General features: G+C 36.1%; 2 protein-coding genes across 2 annotated transcripts; one reads left to right on the top strand and one right to left on the bottom strand.

Annotated features, from left to right (window-relative positions):
* Nucleotides 1–11: 11 nt before the first annotated feature.
* On the bottom strand, nucleotides 12–8,487 carry LOC145597634 (E3 ubiquitin-protein ligase HOS1-like). The gene is made up of 10 exons (XM_081653846.1): nucleotides 8,130–8,487; nucleotides 6,532–6,922; nucleotides 6,020–6,154; nucleotides 5,726–5,901; nucleotides 4,855–5,262; nucleotides 4,599–4,757; nucleotides 3,166–3,660; nucleotides 2,738–2,875; nucleotides 930–1,651; nucleotides 12–754 (listed from the first exon to the last, which is right to left on the bottom strand). Exons 1-10 carry the CDS (start codon nucleotides 8,235–8,237, stop codon nucleotides 571–573), a joined length of 2,916 nt encoding a protein of 971 aa, XP_081509972.1. The 5' UTR covers nucleotides 8,238–8,487; the 3' UTR covers nucleotides 12–570.
* Nucleotides 8,488–11,214: 2,727 nt separating this feature from the next.
* On the top strand, nucleotides 11,215–12,698 carry LOC145598313 (uncharacterized). The gene is made up of 4 exons (XM_081654650.1): nucleotides 11,215–11,958; nucleotides 12,045–12,116; nucleotides 12,201–12,261; nucleotides 12,378–12,698. Exons 1-3 carry the CDS (start codon nucleotides 11,293–11,295, stop codon nucleotides 12,204–12,206), a joined length of 744 nt encoding a protein of 247 aa, XP_081510776.1. The 5' UTR covers nucleotides 11,215–11,292; the 3' UTR covers nucleotides 12,207–12,261; nucleotides 12,378–12,698.
* The last annotated feature ends 2,139 nt before the right edge of the window (nucleotides 12,699–14,837 follow it).

Here is a 14,837-nt window from a genome sequence, read left to right as displayed (position 1 = left end):
TAAGCATGCTGTTAAAAATTGCAGGTGATTTGAACTATAGATAGAGCATGGACAAAAATGACTTTCACCGTTTCGTTACTTGAGCTTGGACACCTTCCAAAACAAATCCCATCAATTCGAAGCTGATTGGCATATGATGCCCAAGCCAAGCTCACATTCTCTGTTTTCAAAAAATTTCATAGCACATAAATTACATCAGATGAGTAGAGAAGCTATGAGAAGATGCACAAATGCAGGAGGAACAAGGGCAAAGTATCAGGCCTCATGTTGTTCAACTTAAGGATGCATGATTCTGCAAATCACTCTCCTCCTCAAATTAGAAAAAACACAGGTTGAAACTGAACTGTGCAACTAGGTGTTCTCTTACCAAATTTTTTCTTCCTACACACTGCAGTTTAACCATCAGAAGTTGTAGTCGAGAGACCAACGTCAGCAAAGTATTGCTATATTTCTTTTCTTTGCAAGCTATGTGTACAACTCTGTCTCGTCTTCTAACAAGTATTGCAAACACTCACAAGCTTGGCCCACTTTTAAAAAATCAAGGACCTGCGACAGTCGACATTCACAAATTTATCTACGTGACAGTCGACCCCTTATAGAACTTCTTTTCGTTGTTGTTGGACGAGAGGAAGCAACCCTCAACTTTTCCGTACTTTGCTGCTCTTCTTCATCACTAGTTTCATCTGACCTCCATCTTTGAGCACTACTACTACTAGTATTGAAATCAGTGGCAGGAGAGCTGTATACTTCTCGACTGTTATGAGATAAAGCATATGTAAGAATTATGATAAAGAAATTGTAGATGGGCAAAAATCAAAGCTGCATAAGTTCACCTATGAATCAAATTGATAGCACCCCCCGCCTCAAGGGAAGGAGAAGGAATCAACTTGAGCTAAAAACAAAAGGATCAAAAGGGTAAAGTCTTTTACCTCCATGATATATCCATTGCATCACCTAAAGAAGCCGTATTTCCAGCTCTATCTAGGTCTCTTGGTGAGAACCTCTTACCAGAGGCAGTTTTGAATCTTTCTTCAGGTGAGTCATCAAGTAAGCCACGGTTACTGCTTGGCGTCCTTGTTGGTTTTGCCATAACCCTTCGAGAATGTGGAGGGCTAACTTTTGGAAGAGGTCCAAACAGACCGTTTTGCTCTACTGGGGGAGAAACTTCATCAAGTTGGGCATCTTGAAATTCACCATTGAAGAGCCTTGATGAAGCTCTATTAAAATCTTTAAGAGCCGAAGCCTTCATGGAACGAATTCCAGAGGTCAATACATCATCAAGCTTGGAATTTTTTACCATGCTGAATGGAGGTTTTAATGATTTTTCAGTGTCCATAAAAAAGTTTCCATGAGAAGTAGAGGGTGATGCAAGATTTTGAAATTCAGGTTCAGTATCACCGACATGTCCAGCTGGTTTCGAAATTGGAAAGCTAGATGACTTGAATGAAGTGTCATGTTCCATCTGAAGAATAAGGGAAGAGCACAAGGAAGAGGATGCTGAAGGCATAGAACTAGCTTCTTCTCGCACCCTACCAACATTTGCTTCTCTTTGACAATCAGCCCTGTCTACACATAAAGCCATATCCTCCGGCAATTTTCCAGCCTTCAATTGCTGCTGCTCGACTTCCGGAAGCAGCTCCACAGCTTTATTCTGATCAAGAGAACGACAACAATTTAGTCAAAGTCAAACATGTATACATACAAGGAAAACAAGATCAAGAGTGTGCATTAGTTAAAGACTTAACCTAAACAATATACAATACTCTACTAGAGGCCGGTTCACAGAGGTGGCCTTTTAATGGAGGTACCATGTGAAATGACTATAAATACTCCCTCCAATTCATTTTAGTTGACACGTTTCTAGGCATCCTCAATAATCAGTATAAGCAAAAAAAAAAAAAAAAAAAATAAAATAAAAAAATATATAATATGTATAAAGAGGTATTTGAAAAAGATACATTGAGACGAATATAACAAGACCCCACATGACCGTATTCTTAAGTATATGAAGTCAAATTAACTTATGTGAACAATGCTCAAAATCAAAACATGTCAACTAATATGAAACAGTGTAAGTGCTATGAAAATGATTATGGGGAAAAAGATGCATAAGAACTCTGAAAAAATTTATCTAAGCTCTTAAAGACAGCATTTAGCATCAAGTTACTCAAAACACTTGGCTAGAAAATTTTTACTCTTGAGCTTGCCTAAAATTAAATACTTCCTCCGTTCCCCTAATAGTGCAACAAGGGGGGAATACACGGAATTTAAGAAGAGAGAGAGAGAGAGAGAGAGAGAGAGTCTGTTCCCCTAATAGTGCAACAAAGGGGGAATACACGGAATTTAGGATGAGAGAGAGAGAGAGAGAGAGCATGTGCATAAATGGCAATGTTGCAATATTTGGTGAAACATCTGAAAACGACAATTGTTGCAATATTAGGGGAACAAAAAATTAATTAATATTGAGAACAGCACAAAAGCAGCATGCTTGACTGAAAAAAAAATGGCCAGAAAAAAAACTACCAACAAAATTATAAGTAATTTCCATAACCAACGGTAACACACTATGCACGTGAGAAAAATCATCCCTCTCATTTACTCCATGATGGTGGCGAATGCAACAGAGCTAGTATACACAAAACACTTTAAACCCAAGATCCACAAACACAAGATTATCAAGATTAAAAAAAGAGATAAGTACACAAGATTGAGATCAGTACAGAGTGGCAGTACTTACAACCAATCCTGATCTCCAGTTAGCTGACGATCTCATTCTCTTCAAGCCCTCTTCATCATCACTGTTCTTTGATAAGAAATCCTCCTCCATTAACTGAAGCTCCTTATTTGTATGATATGCATCAATATACCGGTGGCGCTGAAGTATTTAAACGACCATAATATTATTATATTAGATTTCAGGAAACTATGGTTATAGCTTTAATTTGAATAATATGCAGATCCAGGCCCTACACCAGTCTGAATAGAATTCTTCTTCAGAGACAAACAGAATTGCATCAACTTGATAATTTAGATTTTAGAAATGGGAAGTCTTGTAAGCGAGATGACACATGGAATGGGGCAAGAAACTGGATTTACCAATACTATAGATGTACATGGGAAAAAAATAATTGAGGGGAGACAAGAGAAAAAGGAGGGAGTAATCACCTGGAGATAAAACACAACAAGAAGACTTCCAGCAGTTGCAAGAGGATTGTCTATAGCACAATTTAAAAGGCATTTATGAAGATGCCTCTCTTCATCATCATTCCAGGGCAACTCTATGACACGGTCTATAATATTCCTTCTGACACAAAGATAACAAATCTCAGTTACCAGTACAAGCACCCAATCTGTCCAACTTCTGACTTCACCTTCAGATTCATCCAAAGCATCTACTGGCAATTTATGATTCAATTGCTTCTCTTTGACTTTCATACAAAGCATCCTCTGGTACATAAAAGCTTCTGTTAATAAGCCGCATTCCACTCTGACCCTAATGGCTGTGACTGCCTCACTCAAGGATACCTCAGCTCCACCATCACGGCCACACCACCGCAGAAACATAAGAGCGGAATCAGGGGCTTTCCTTTCTAGCAGAACTTTTGCAATCTTAGGATGAGATTCTGGACCTGCTATCTCTGGAAGAAGGTGGCAAGCTTCCTGCACAATATTACAATTTGAGCATTATAAGATAGAAGCATGCCAGATGATATGAAAGCAACTGTTTGGAACTACAAATGTTAGACTCCAACAATGTAATTGAAAGATATCAGTGGAAATAGAGTTACAGGAATTCTTACAACAAACCATGATGACCAAAAAATTAGAGACCGCATATTTTAAAAGACAAAACCCGGCTTCACTGTTCGTAAACACATAACCACATGCACCTAATAGCTGTGTCACAAAACCCTCCAGCCAATGATAAACAATTTGGGCATGCTTAGGTTGATGGTAATGTACGGAGAGAGTAAAAAAAGAAATAATAAACAGAAGGTGGATGAGCATGGTAGTAGATCTAATGATATAGTGATTGTGTAAGGAGGAGGGAGGAGGGAGGAATGGGGGAATTATTAACCTCGTTGGGGATAATAATTACCCAACATGGGTGATAATTCCCCTTCCTAACCTCCCTCCTTGAGTTATCACTATATCGCCCAAATGACCACCACCTAAACTTAACTTCCTCATCTTATTTAGCCTTCAACACCCCCTTAATGCATTACCTTCAATCCAAGCATGCCCATAACAGAAGTACACAAAATTCCATCACTGGCCTACGGCCCTACGCCACATTTTAATGCTTAATTTATGTGTTATTCAGTGCAAGTAACTTGTATGAAAGATTAAAAAAATAAAATAATAAAAATAAAAAATAAAATATTCTAGCTGATGGACAAAAATAATGCTAGATAACTCAGGTTGCATTGATTTTATCGAAAAATTAACTCAATTATAGTACCATACTAAAGATGTTTAACATAATTCCAAATGAAAGTCAATTTAGTTTATAATCCAGAGGATAGGTCATTTCATTTCATCAAACACACTGCTATATCAATAATACAATATTAATCAAGAAAACTACTTGTAGGTACCTGTAGGGCTTCATCAGTATGATCATCCAGGAGATAAAAGGTAAAAGACTCTAGTAAAGAGTGCCTAGTTATACTGAAAGTAGCAGCAAAATCATCTACAACATTCCTCCATTCCTCATCAGCCATCGTCCAATGGCGATCAAAGAGATAATACAATAACTGAACAGGAGTTAAGAAGCATCTTACTCATGTTAAATTAAAACAAACCTGCATAAAGGCAGAATTTTAATATATATAAATGAAAAGTAAAGGATACAATAGCACGTTTGGCAACCACCATGTCAGAACCTCCACAAAGAAAGAGTGTATCAATGGCAGCCCTCACGTTTTCAAATGGATAGCTGCCTCCCAAACCCTCAATCTTAGACCTGAAGAAAGTTGAACCTCCATCCCTTTGTAAAGATGCAACTTCTAGTTCAATTGCACTTGCCTGCTCATCACCCTTGTCAACTTCAAGATTCAACAATGCGTCCTCAATAAAGAGACTCGAATTATCTTGTCCTGTGGACTCTCCAAAAAGTTCAGCTGCTTCAGGCCAGGCTCGCTGCACAGCAGCTGACTTCCTTTCACGCACAATTGAACGCCATGTAAAAACGTTGTCATGGCGAGACCTGACATTTTCCAAAAACTGATGTCTAATGCACCACAACATCATATCCATATGCTGAAATTCAACAGAAATCAGAGCAGAATTAGAATCATATAGAAGACTCAGATGGTCTTTATAAATGCAAAACAATTCTATAGCAAAAGCAGGAAATAAGCATTTCAATACATACATCATTTTGACTTTCACACTAGGCAACATGCAAATTTAACTGTTAATAACTTTAGTTATATATTAGATTGAAAAAACCATTAATATTTGATATTTTGAAATCATACACTGAGATTAATCCGACAAAGATTACAATAATGATAATAGTTTTCACATATCAACAATAGCCTGTGGTCAAAGTTAGTATATGAATGGTGTAAAATCTAGAAAGCCAAAATGATACATGTATTGAGAAATAGAGGAATAATTATACATACAAACGTGTGTGTGTGTGTGTGTGTGTGTGTGTATAAACATTTCAACAGTGTTGACAATCTGGACAGGAAACAGATAACTTTACATACTAAACCTGCTTGGTCTTCAATATGCTCTCCTGAAGGCGATTAAGATCATCAAGCTTGGCTGAATGTGTATCCTTAAATGACAAGTTCAAAACTTCCAGCACACTGGACAAGCCAACTAGCTTTGCCAAGACCTTAAGAAGTGCATCCATTTTTGTTTTCATCTCAGTTATTTCAAGATTATCTGGTCGGAAAGTCAAGAAACAAACAATACAAGCAACAGAAGAAAACAATCAAGAATATGCAAGCTAAGAATGGAATAAGAAAGTAAGAAACTAAAAAAGCGTAAGCAACTCGGATACATATCCCTCGAACTTGTTCTATGATGTTTTTGAATGCGCTTTTGCACCAATCCTTGACAACCACCTCGTCCAGCAGAAATGCTATTACAGGATCACTTGATACAGCATTTTCATCCATGCAAACATCTGTAACATCTATAATATTTGTCAAGGAAATACAAACTCCAACACATCAGTCTTACAAAAAAATCATGTCATAAAATGACTGCAGGTAGGAACTAGGAAAAAAAAAATGTGCAGTACAAGCCCAACAATTTAGGAAAAAAATTGTTTCGTTTTGATGACCAAGATAAAGTAAAATTGTACTCAACATGCTCTTTCTTCAAAAAGATTTAATTGGACAAGGGATATTAAAAGTTTATCTTTTCTTATAAAAGGAGTTTTAGTCATTAACTTAAAGCAAAAGAAAAAATGGGATCAACAAATTTTGGTGAATAACTAGAATATGTGCCCACCATTTAATACACAAAAGAACTAAGGACAAAGATGTTGTAAATCATATGAGAGGATACAGTGGCTTATCAAACAACATAAGTTGTTCTCCATGGCAACATCAAACAAAGAATAAAGACGTTGGACGTCAGCAGTGAGGTGTGTTTCACCATCTTCCTTTTCTTGAAACCTGTCATTGCAATTTTTTGATATAAGACCTGCCTCAACGCACTCATAGTAAAGTCGAGGCCGCAGTATGTTTCCGTTCTTAGGCAAAGAAGTTCTACAGATGGGGCAATTTTCACAACGTTGACTGCACTCTGCACACAAAGATGCATGCCCACATGAGTTAAGCACAGACTCCACAAGACGACCACAACTCCTCAAGTCTCTGCTGGCACGACATCGTTCAACTTTTGCCTCATTGCACAAATCAATCAGATCAATAGATGCCAGGTGTCGCAGAGCATCCTATAATTTTTCAAGAAGCGTTAGAATATAAGTTCATGTGATTATAATGGTGAACAATGGTCGTTAAGCATAGCAGGAATTTCAAATTCTAACAGATAATAAAAGCAGCACCCCCAAAAATCATATGTCGTGGCATGGACAATCATTTGCAATCTACATTAAGATCTAAAGTACCATAAATTCCTTCAACGAGAACTAAATCCAATACCTACACATGAGTAATAATCTGCAACTATACTCAGGACTGTCAGGAGAAAGGCTACACATCTAAGCTTTGCCAAACATCATCTAATGAGATTAACCACGTGTTAGTTTTGTTGGTGGTGTTCACAAGCAAGCTCTAAGGAAATACAGGTAGCAGAGAATTATAGCAGCTAGTTTCCTTACGCATGAGGTGCCATAGTAATCAATCTTCATAAGGAAACAAGTTCAAGCGCCACCAAGAACAATTATTAGCATCCTATATCCACCGATTCCACTCGGCCACTCCTATGAACACACATCTCCAGCAACGGTCTTGCCCCAAAATGCCCACACTTTCTACAACTTCCTTCCTTTTTCCTCTTTGGACTTAAGCCATAGACTATCTTACTAAACAATAGTACATTTTAACGAAGATAATGCTAACTTTCTTAGCATAATCGAAAACTACACAAGCACCTATTCAAAATTACAAATTCTATTATACCCCTGGTTTCGGCAACGAAGCTTGCATCTACCACATTCTTCGTATGAATTAACCCTCCAATCTCCTCAACTCTAATTTCAATTTCCAAATACTAAATTCATTATTCTCGCGATACCATGAGTGCCACCGAGCTTGTGATGGCTCTTCCCCTCAGCACTCCATATAGTGAGCATACACATAAATCTAGATACTAGAAACATAAACTATAGTTTCCAAATTGCATCAATAATGCCACCCTGATTCACCATTAAACCCTAAAATGATCCAGCTTTTCCTCACCAATAAACTAAGTTCACTAATCTTAATAATACCGACAACTATTCTACATTTTATAGCTAACCCAGTTGCATTATTCGTAATGCCAAGCTCCAAAACAACTTCACCAATTAACAAACACCGCAATAGAAAATCAAATTTACCCAAAAAAAAGAAAAAAAGAAAAAAAGGGGGTGTGCGCAAATAAAGGAATTAGAGCGCAAAAATTGCAGTACATACTGAACTGAGATTTCAGAAACAAACCTGAACAGCTTTGCTGCTGTAATCTGGTTGCGAAGAAGAAGAAGCAAATCTGACACCATTAGTCGATTCAGAGGGAAAACTTGCGGTGTTATATCGAATTCGGTCCATCGAACAAATGAATCAAACAAAAACCCTAATTGGAAGTAGAGTAGTAGTGTGAAAGATAATGCTAGGGTTTAGCGTGAATTTTCGAATTTGGTGAATAATGATTAAGATTGTTCTAGGAGGTGAGAGAATTTTTAATACAATTGGGGAAAAATTGAAATAGGGTTTTAGAAATTGGGAAGGAAAAAAAAATTGAAACGGGGTTTTGGTTGGGAGTGGTGAGGGTTGTTTTCACAGAACCATGAGAGGTAATTTGGGGGAATCTTCCGGCGTATTTTTACTCCGAGGTCTGAAATATTATACGGAGTAACAATAAAGTAATAAATCCAAGTACTATGTTACTTGAGAATCACCCCGGTTCGATACCTCGCCCAGGGGCACTCTTCGTAAAAAAGATAACGGTCCTGTTTGGGAGAAAGCTGAAAGTTAAACCTGATTGGGTTAGCTGATTTTATTAACTGATTTGACTAACTTATTGTATTAACTGATTATATAAGTGTTTGGTAAATAGCTGATAGCTTAAAGGTGATTGGGTATGTGAAATGACCAATAAGCTAATTGTGGGGTAGGTAGTTTAGATAGGATTTTAAATTAAATGAGGTTATAAGTGTCATTTCACAATAATTAATGAATAAGCTAATTGAAAAAGCTCCTAAAATGAGCTTTTTCAAAAAGAGCTTATTTAGTGGAATAAGTTCTTTCAATAAGCTTACTACCAAACACTTCTATTAGTTTATTTGACTAGTCAATCAACTAAAGTTAGTCAAATAAGCTAATATACACCCAATAAGCTTACTACCAAACAGGGCCAACGTATAACATTGTGCATCCTGTTCTAATGTTATGTTTTTTTTTTCAAGCAATGCATGGTATTTATACATTAATTTTAAAATGAAAAGATTATATATTTAGAAAAAACAACACATTTAGACAAATTAATTGATGCTCCTTGCAAACAAATATGGTCAATGTTTAATCACATTGAGAGATTAATTTAACTAAAAAAAATTAGGTTACCCCTTCAATTTTTTAAGTTATATATATCGTGTTTTATGTGAAAAGACATAGGCCCTGTATTAACTGATTTTATAAAAGTGTTTGGTAAATAATTGATAGCTTAAAGGTGATTGAGTATGTAAAATGACCAATAAGCTAATTGTGGGGTAAGTAGTTTAGATAGGATTTTAAATTAAGTGAGGTTATAAGTGTCATTTCACAATAATTAATGAAAGAGCTTATTTAGTGGAATAAGCTCTTTCAATAAGCTTACTACCAAACACTTGTATTGGCTTGTTTGACTAGTCAATCAGCAAAAGTTAATCAAATAAGCTAATATACCCCTAATAAGCTTACTACCAAACAGGGTCATAGCAATGGGTGATACTCTAATTAAGTTAAATGACCAACAACTCAACAAGGTCATGGTTATATACTTTTCATTGTGTGGATTATTGAAATGGATAGCGTCTAGTCTTCTGAAGTAGCCTAAATTAAGTAAGAGGGGTGATTAAGTGTATTCAAAAGAGTAGAGATAATTAAAGACAATTGACAATGTTTACCACTATATTACTAGATCATATATAGTACTTATAAACATGTATATACCAATTCATGGAATCATGGTCCTAAGTAGGGATAAGTCTTACCCACGCTACTTAAATTCAATTAATGATTTTTTCTTTGTCTGACTAACTTCTCGTTTGAAATGATTTAAGTATATATCCCTCTATTAGTTTCAACTAACTTCAATCAGTGTTAGCTTAAAAATGAGAAGTACATGCAAGAAACTTAAAGTTTATGAGTGTGCAACTAAAATTGGCAAATTTTGTATTTGTATTGAATAAGTTGATTGTATTTTAGAATTATTGGTTTCATTATGGTGTGCAACATATTAAGAAAGTAGTTGAATATCCTTTTCATCATATATATGTAAAAGGGTTAAACACAACATAATTTACAAAGCACAATGTCAAATTAACAATAACACTCAAAATGTAGTTAGATTCAATAGAAGTTATTGCTATGGTCAATTTGTAATTTAATAAAAAACAAGTAACCACCAATTGTTTTGTAAATCACTTACAAGTTACAACTTGTAGTTGCATTACTTGCATGTAAACAATCTTTTGGTTTCATTTTGCTACACATTCACATTATTAATTATTCCAAAGGGTTTATGGCTTTAACTTAGCTAAGCTCAGTTTAAGAGTTTACTGTATTTAATGGTTCTCCTATATTTAAAGGCGGGTGTTAATCCCATTCTTCTAGAGCTAAAGATTTACTTAAAATTTTAATATTCATGATTAGCCTTTCGCTATATACTTCGCATTTTATAATCTTGCAATCACCAAAGACATAAAAATTGGTATAATTATAATTGCAATATTGGGCGTCTATATTTTTAATAAGGCATGTACACTAACCGAAATATTTTGAGATTATGACATGTAAAGTTTGCACTAATAATAAAATAAGGATCCTTCATAGGGGTATGCAATATTTTATAAATTAAATACATAATAGTTTTTGCAAATATAACATAAACTCATACATTAATCGGTATTAGACAAAATTACAAAAAAGCAATATTATATGAGATGAAATTCTTAATCTAAAGTCAAAGATACCACCTTAAACAGAACACGAGTAAACAACATAATCTTTGACAAAACGATGGTGCATCAGTGAACCTCGATGACCTAGTAGCATTCGATAGAGAAGGATATTTGACCTTTTCAAGAAGCCACATAATACCACTCCACAAACCCATTTCTTAGTTCTTACACCACATTCTTCCCATAAGTAACATGCTCATAAAACGACAATCCCTATCCCATAAAACGACCGCCTCTCCTCCCCAAATTTACTCAAAGGGCATAATCGTCACATAAAAAATTACAGTCAGTCCCTTCTTTTATACGTAGAGAAACCAACAACACCCCAACACACACAAACATCAAACTCTCTCTGCCTCTTCACGGCAACAACACCAAGAAGAAGAAGAAGAAACAGAGGAGAGAGAAGTAATATAGAGAGAGAAAGCTTCATTTCTCTGTTAATGGCGGCAGCTCCAGTCAAATCACCGCTACACAATTTCCCATTAACATTTCTGAAATGGGGTTCAAAGAAAGACCAACAAAGATGTCGCCGATCACCTTACGACTCTCCTCTTTCACCTCCTCCGCCGCCATCTTCATCGGACGCCGAGCCCTCCAACTCTAAAGGATCTCGATCATCTCGCAACCGCCGCAACAACCACCACCATCCTCCCCCAACGCCGCCACCATCAACTCCTGCGCAAGACGATGAAGAGGAGAGAGATTGTGGGAAGAAACCAGAAGTTGCAGAAGAAGTTGTTGGTGTTGCTGTAAATGAAGGTGAAGGAGATGGTGAGAAAGGGTGGAATCTACGGCCGAGAAGAGCTGCCGCCATGAAAGGGGTTTCTGCTACTAATTCTACTGCAACGAATGCTAATTCTGGTGCTGCTACTACTGTGGGAGAAAGTGGGGGTGATAATTTGCCGAAATCGATGAGGTTGCGAGGGTTGGAGACGCAAGGAAATGGCGGAGTTAACGGCGGAGGAGGAAGTGAGAGAAGAGGGATTAAGAGGTTTTGGATCTCTTTATCGAATAAAGAGATTGAAGAAGATATTTACTCTATGACTGGTTCTAAACCTTCTCGTCGCCCTAAAAAGCGCCCTAAAAATGTTCAGAAACAATTGGATGTAAGTTTTTATTTCTGGGTTTTGATTGTATTTTTGATGTTGTTTTTGCTGATTTTGAGCTAATGATTTTGTTGGGGTTTTTGTAGAATGTGTTTCCTGGGTTATGGATGGTTGGGTTTTCGCCTGAATATTATCGTTGTCTTGATGTGCCGCCAAAGGTGTGTTTTTAATTCATGGTTTCTTTGATTTTTCTGGGGTTGTGTTATTTTTGGTTGATTGTTGAACTGGGTTGTTTTCTGCAGAGGTAGATATGAACATATTGCAAAGTGTTTTTGCTTAATTTCTGGCTATTTTGGGTACAAGGTAAAGTGTTTGATTCTGGTTTTTTAGCATTAATTTTGAGTTGTGTCAGATGCTGTAATCTGTGACGTTGTTGAGGGTTTTGATGTTAAGATTGTTCTGCTGTTTGAATTTTGCAGGTGCATAGATGGGGATGATTGAAGGGGAGTGTGAATTTTTTGAAAGCTTGCCAATTGCCGTGTTCGGGCCTCGATTTGGAGGTACAGTTCTCTGTAAAGAGGGGTAATTTGGGACGTCTGGATATATAGAAGAATGATGCCCATTGACTTTTTTTGCTTTATATCTTTTGGTATACATAGTAGATTAGAATTAGAGCTATAGCAATGGCAATGGCAAGGGTAAGTTAGTTTTATTTTGATTAATTTTCATGAAAATTAATGGTAGTTGCAGTAATGTATAACAAGGATCTTTGATTTTATGATGAAATGGTGTTGATTATATGCCTGTGAGCTAGTTGCAGTAGTTTTCTGTGACTGTTTAAAGGTTTCGAGAAAAGGTGGTTTATTGACTATGGATTATGATGTGTGACAGGCTTCCTAAGTTTGTTTGGGAGCAGATTAGCATTCATGTTTTTTGTTTCGAAACCCTAAATCACAATATTGAAAATCTTATTTGTGTTCTCCAAGCTTATTGCTGTCGAGGGTGAAATTTCATGTGCTTCTTGCATGTTTCATTCACTCTCGTTTTTGTTGTTTTTTTTACCTGTTATGTTCTCTTGCTCATCATTTGTAGCAAAATAATGACTAAATATGATTTTGGCTGAAACGCCATTCATTTTTTAGTTTTATAGATAGAGATGGTGTCAGACTATATGTATAGATGACATTGCTGTTACATGGCATGGACAAAGGACTGTGATGGAATGTTGCGGAGTAATTAATATTGGGTTTCAATCACTCATTTCTCCCATGAAACAATTTTATTTCACAATGCCCTTTGATTCTACTAACCCTTCTATCATTCTCTATGTAAAATGGTAGCTAGTTATTTAGAATATATAGATTGTTTGGAAGACTTTGATCCTTTTTTTTTCTCTGGCCATACAATGCATATCTTCCAAGGATTCCCCTTTGTTTCCACTTTCAAATCTTATTTACATTTTCCTGAATATTTGAGTGGATTTATGATACATATTGTGTCTTTCCCATGGCAGTTTCTTTCTGTGACTTACTATTTCATTCTCTATATATAAATTTTAACTTCTGTATTTCGGTCCTATTTCAGTTTATCTATCAGCTTTGGCATTTTTTTTTGTCCTAGTTCTTAATATCAATCAGCCTTTGCAGATTTTATTAGTGATATTAATAGTGGTGATCTCTGATCTATGCTGGTTTAGAGGCTACATTTTATGCTTAATGGCTGCTGTATTGTCTCTGATTAGAAATACTGGTTTATGTCTTATTGGTATTCAGTCCTGATTGTACGCACACTTGCATTTATTTGCAAGACAATGTGCGAGGGTCAGATTGTTATATTAGAGTCGTAGACAAGTGGTCACTTCCTTACACAGGAAAAATGGAGATGTGAAGAATATTCATGATTGAGTTGAATTTTCTTCATTTGCTGCTATGGTAGTCGTCATCTTTTAGGTTTATTAGATAGTCAGATTCTATTAAAGGTAAGTTAGATGAAATTAGAATATAGTTCCGACTTTGAAATAGCTCACATGAATATTCTTCATTCTTTCCTTTGTAGGATCAATCATATGCCATGTTTGTTACAGATTCTTCATATTTAAAGTGTGTTCGGACTTGTTCTTCCCCTTGTTCATACGTAAAGTGTGCTTGGACTTGTTCCTCCCCCTCCCTTTCTTAGTTGATTTTGGAGTTTGGACTAGTGAATGGTTGGTATACTGTCATCATTGGCTTGTCATGTGGAAGTTTATATGCCGTTCTGGTGGAAATGTGGAAATTGTTTGATACCTACAAATCTACAATTGTAGAACTCTGAAAGGGGATTGTGTAATATGTGGTCTGGTTCAAGTCAATACTCCTAATATTATATCTGGAGTTTATTTTTACAAGAAGGCAGGTTTTCCAAATCGCATACTTGTATGTAATACACTCAGGCCTATATTCCTATAATCCTATAGCATGCGCGATACTAGATGTATATGTATCTTCCTGTATGTGCTCTCGGATGGATATCAGTTCTGCTTAAATTGTTTGACCCAACAGGGTTGTATTGTTCAACCAAATTGACTTTAGCCGTAATTTTTTTGGTGTAAATGTGTGTTTTATGTTGCGTTTGGTGGAAGTTAGAGTGCATTTAGGAGTATCACGTGATATGAGCTTAATTTAGGTTAGTCAGATGCTTTCACGTGCTGTTTATTTATGGTTCATCACCGATTGGGTATTCTAGGTATTTCGTTGTGTTCCTAACATGTAGCTTTGAAATTGGATTGAACTTGAGCATTAATCTCATCTTGCAATAGGATCTCTGTAGATCTTTGTTGCTTAACTCTGTAATGTGTGGTTGTTCCTTTATAATTAATATACCATGAATATCTTATACGATTCACATTCACATGTTTGAGTAATCATTGCATTAGCTAATCTTAATAGAAGTTGTTAGTGGAT

This window comes from Chenopodium album, chromosome 20, assembly GCF_948465745.1.
Source record: "Chenopodium album chromosome 20, dcCheAlbu1.1, whole genome shotgun sequence".
NCBI classification, from domain to species: domain Eukaryota; kingdom Viridiplantae; phylum Streptophyta; class Magnoliopsida; order Caryophyllales; family Amaranthaceae; genus Chenopodium; species Chenopodium album.
Note: the sequence above shows the minus strand (reverse complement) of the source record. Positions and strands in the feature narration are given on the sequence as shown.

Coding starts and splice junctions, on each gene's coding strand:
- LOC145597634 (XM_081653846.1), bottom strand. CDS start 8,237: ATGGACCGAATTCGATATAACACCGCAAGTTTTCCCTCTGAATCGACT. Junction 5,263..5,725: donor GCATATTGAAGACCAAGCAG/GTTTAGTATGTA, acceptor GTTGAATTTCAG/CATATGGATATGATGTTGTG. Junction 1,652..2,737: donor ACTGGAGATCAGGATTGGTT/GTAAGTACTGCC, acceptor TCTCTTGATCAG/AATAAAGCTGTGGAGCTGCT.
- LOC145598313 (XM_081654650.1), top strand. CDS start 11,293: ATGGCGGCAGCTCCAGTCAAATCACCGCTACACAATTTCCCATTAACA. Junction 11,959..12,044: donor ATGTTCAGAAACAATTGGAT/GTAAGTTTTTAT, acceptor GGGTTTTTGTAG/AATGTGTTTCCTGGGTTATG.